Here is a 2,500-nt window from a genome sequence, read left to right as displayed (position 1 = left end):
GCACACTCACAGAGGCCCTTGAGTGGCGGCCGCCGCTCCGAGAGTGAGGACAGAAACGGCCGCAGGGCGCCGTAGTGGGCGTCGTCGAGCAGGGCCAGCTGGAGCTCCTGAAGGCCACGGGACAGAGCCGTCGCGGCGGCTGCGCTCAGTTGGCCCTTGAACTTGAGGACTCTACTGTGCGGCCTGTGCGGGGAATCAGAAAAGGGATTGCAGTTGCATCTGTATATACAGACCTATTTGTTTATACACTACAAACACACACACACACACATAAATATGCATATATATATATATATATATATATATATATATATACACACACACATATACACACACATGCACATACACAGACATACACACACAAACTTACTGTTGGAAAAGCTGCCGAAGATCTTCGTCAAGGATACTGCCGCCAGTTTTTGGATGTCGGAAGTCATGCTGAAACTCCATTTTAATGGCCCAAGTTTTCCCCTTAATTGCCATTAGGAGTTCAGTCAGGCGCGGAACATCCCGCGGGTTGCAAGTGACGTGGATCTCCACACTCGATGGCTGTGTATGAGGTAAGACGGTGGCATATGCAGCAACATGGCAGTCTGTTACTCTTATAACTCCTCTCATATGCATCGCCCGAGCAATGTATTTGCTCACTGTTGCTTCATACTTAACTTCAGATAGTAAGTCCAACCACTGGGACCTGCCTTCTATGCCAGCTCCCTTGAGCAGCGACACCAGTTCGGCAGACGTTTCTTCCCCCATGGTTCTGCCTTCCAAGTAGAGGAGGCCAGTGAGGTGAACCAGAATGTTCTGCCATTTGACCAAATTAAGCGCAACCGCGTGGTTCCCTCTATACTTCTCAGCTTCTTTAAGAGTCGCATCAAGCGCACTCCTGATTCTGTTTGTTGTTCTACAAGCTTTATGATTTAATTGGTTTAAAATTTCATGATTTCTTTGTATGATGTATTTGCTGGTCACTGATGGCACATTGCTGCTGGAGAGAACGGTCCTAAAGCCAGATATAATTCTAGGAATGTCTACGTTGTCAGCGATGAGACTTTCCATGATATAAAGTGCTGAGAAAAAATCTTGTAGTCCTTTATGGGGGAAACTATACTTCTCTTCTGCTTCCTCTGTCAGTGACGTTGCTTGGATTAAGAACGTGCTAAGAATTTCAGCGCCAGGCAAATCTAGATAGTTGCACATATCCCTAAGTCTCTGTACAGATGCCTTAGACAGCACAGTGTCGTCACAACAATGGTTAATTAGGGCTTCCTCATAAAGTTTCTTAAGGAATTTATCCATCTTTTCTTTCATTTCAGGTAAGTCCCATTTCCAAGTCTTTTCATGATCGAACAGTCTCTGTCTTAACTTACTCTGACACAGCTCATGCGTCTTTAAGAAAAGTTCCGTCGCTGTAGTCATTCTGTTTACTGCTTCAGGTTTAAGAACCCACAAGACTGTCACAAAGACAAGATTAAAAGGGAATCGCCAGTGATCTTGCAGACGACTCTCCTTCCTGTTCAGATAGCAAAGAAGGCCAGAGATGTCTCTTTCCTCATCTGTGCTCCCAAGAACCTGGCTGTAGTTATTTACAAATTCTTCCCTGTCATCTTCAGCTATCCCGAGAACATGCACATGGATGATGCTAAAGTTGTTTGGGACACATCTTCTAAAATCGGTTACTTTGTTTGGTCGTGTTGTACACAGGACAGTGACATTGCCATGAGATTCCCCTAATTTCATTATCTCTCTGTACACTTGCTCCGAGGATGAGTTAAGCTCGTCCAAACCGTCAACAATAAACAGAAGCCTGTTATCCTGAATGCATTCGACCAGGTATTCTTTTCGGACGTGCTTGCTTGTGGTTGGTAAGAGAGACTGCAGGAGTTGAGAGAGGGAATGGATTTCTCTCACTCTACATTCGACCAATACGACAAACTCATAGTCTAGGAGGTTTTCCATGGCACTAGCTCCTGAGGCCCAGTCGCTGATCATCTTTCTCGTGAGGGTTGTCTTGCCGACGCCTGCAGGGCCCTCGACCAGCAAGGTGGTGTCGCTGGTTTGGCTCTGGTTTTGCCTTCTCTCCACCAACGCAAGGAGATTTTCGAGACGAATTTGAGTATCGTCTTCTTTCATTAGTATTTTGGTAAATACCTTGTCTATTCGTACTTTCATTTTTACGTACTTATCAAGTAGATTTGACACTGGCCCAATACTTGACATATCTCTGTACCTCCTTTTTAATTCTAGTTTACCTTCGCTATTCACATACCGACGTAACTTATCAAAGTCCAAGCTGCTTCTTCCGGACAAATCCAACGACTCATCTCTGATACTGTTGATTTCGTGGCTAAGTTTTTGCAAAACGTCGTCAACTAGCTGTTGATCCTTGTTGTAGATTTCCGCTGCTTTATTGAGTGTTTTGTTAAGCATATTTCTCAGTTCCTCCGTCTTGTGAAGGAAATTGCTCTCATCAACTTTAAACTCCTCATGAAGGAAGGCG

The 2,500-nt window shown here is 44.8% G+C and overlaps 1 protein-coding gene across 1 annotated transcript in view; it reads right to left on the bottom strand.

Moving 5' to 3' along the window:
- LOC125046887 overlaps positions 1-2,500 on the bottom strand; it is a gene marked incomplete at its 3' end in the record, with an annotated part of 10,655 nt that overhangs the window by 3,481 nt on the left and 4,674 nt on the right. Inside the window, 2 exon segments of the mRNA XM_047644887.1 lie at positions 11-183; positions 371-2,500. The exon segment at positions 371-2,500 is cut by the window's right edge and continues 415 nt beyond it. Coding sequence (XP_047500843.1) covers positions 11-183; positions 371-2,500 — 2,303 coding nt within the window.

Source organism: Penaeus chinensis, chromosome 39, assembly GCF_019202785.1.
Source record: "Penaeus chinensis breed Huanghai No. 1 chromosome 39, ASM1920278v2, whole genome shotgun sequence".
NCBI classification, from domain to species: Eukaryota; Metazoa; Arthropoda; class Malacostraca; order Decapoda; family Penaeidae; genus Penaeus; species Penaeus chinensis.
This window is presented reverse-complemented; position numbering and strand designations above follow the sequence as displayed.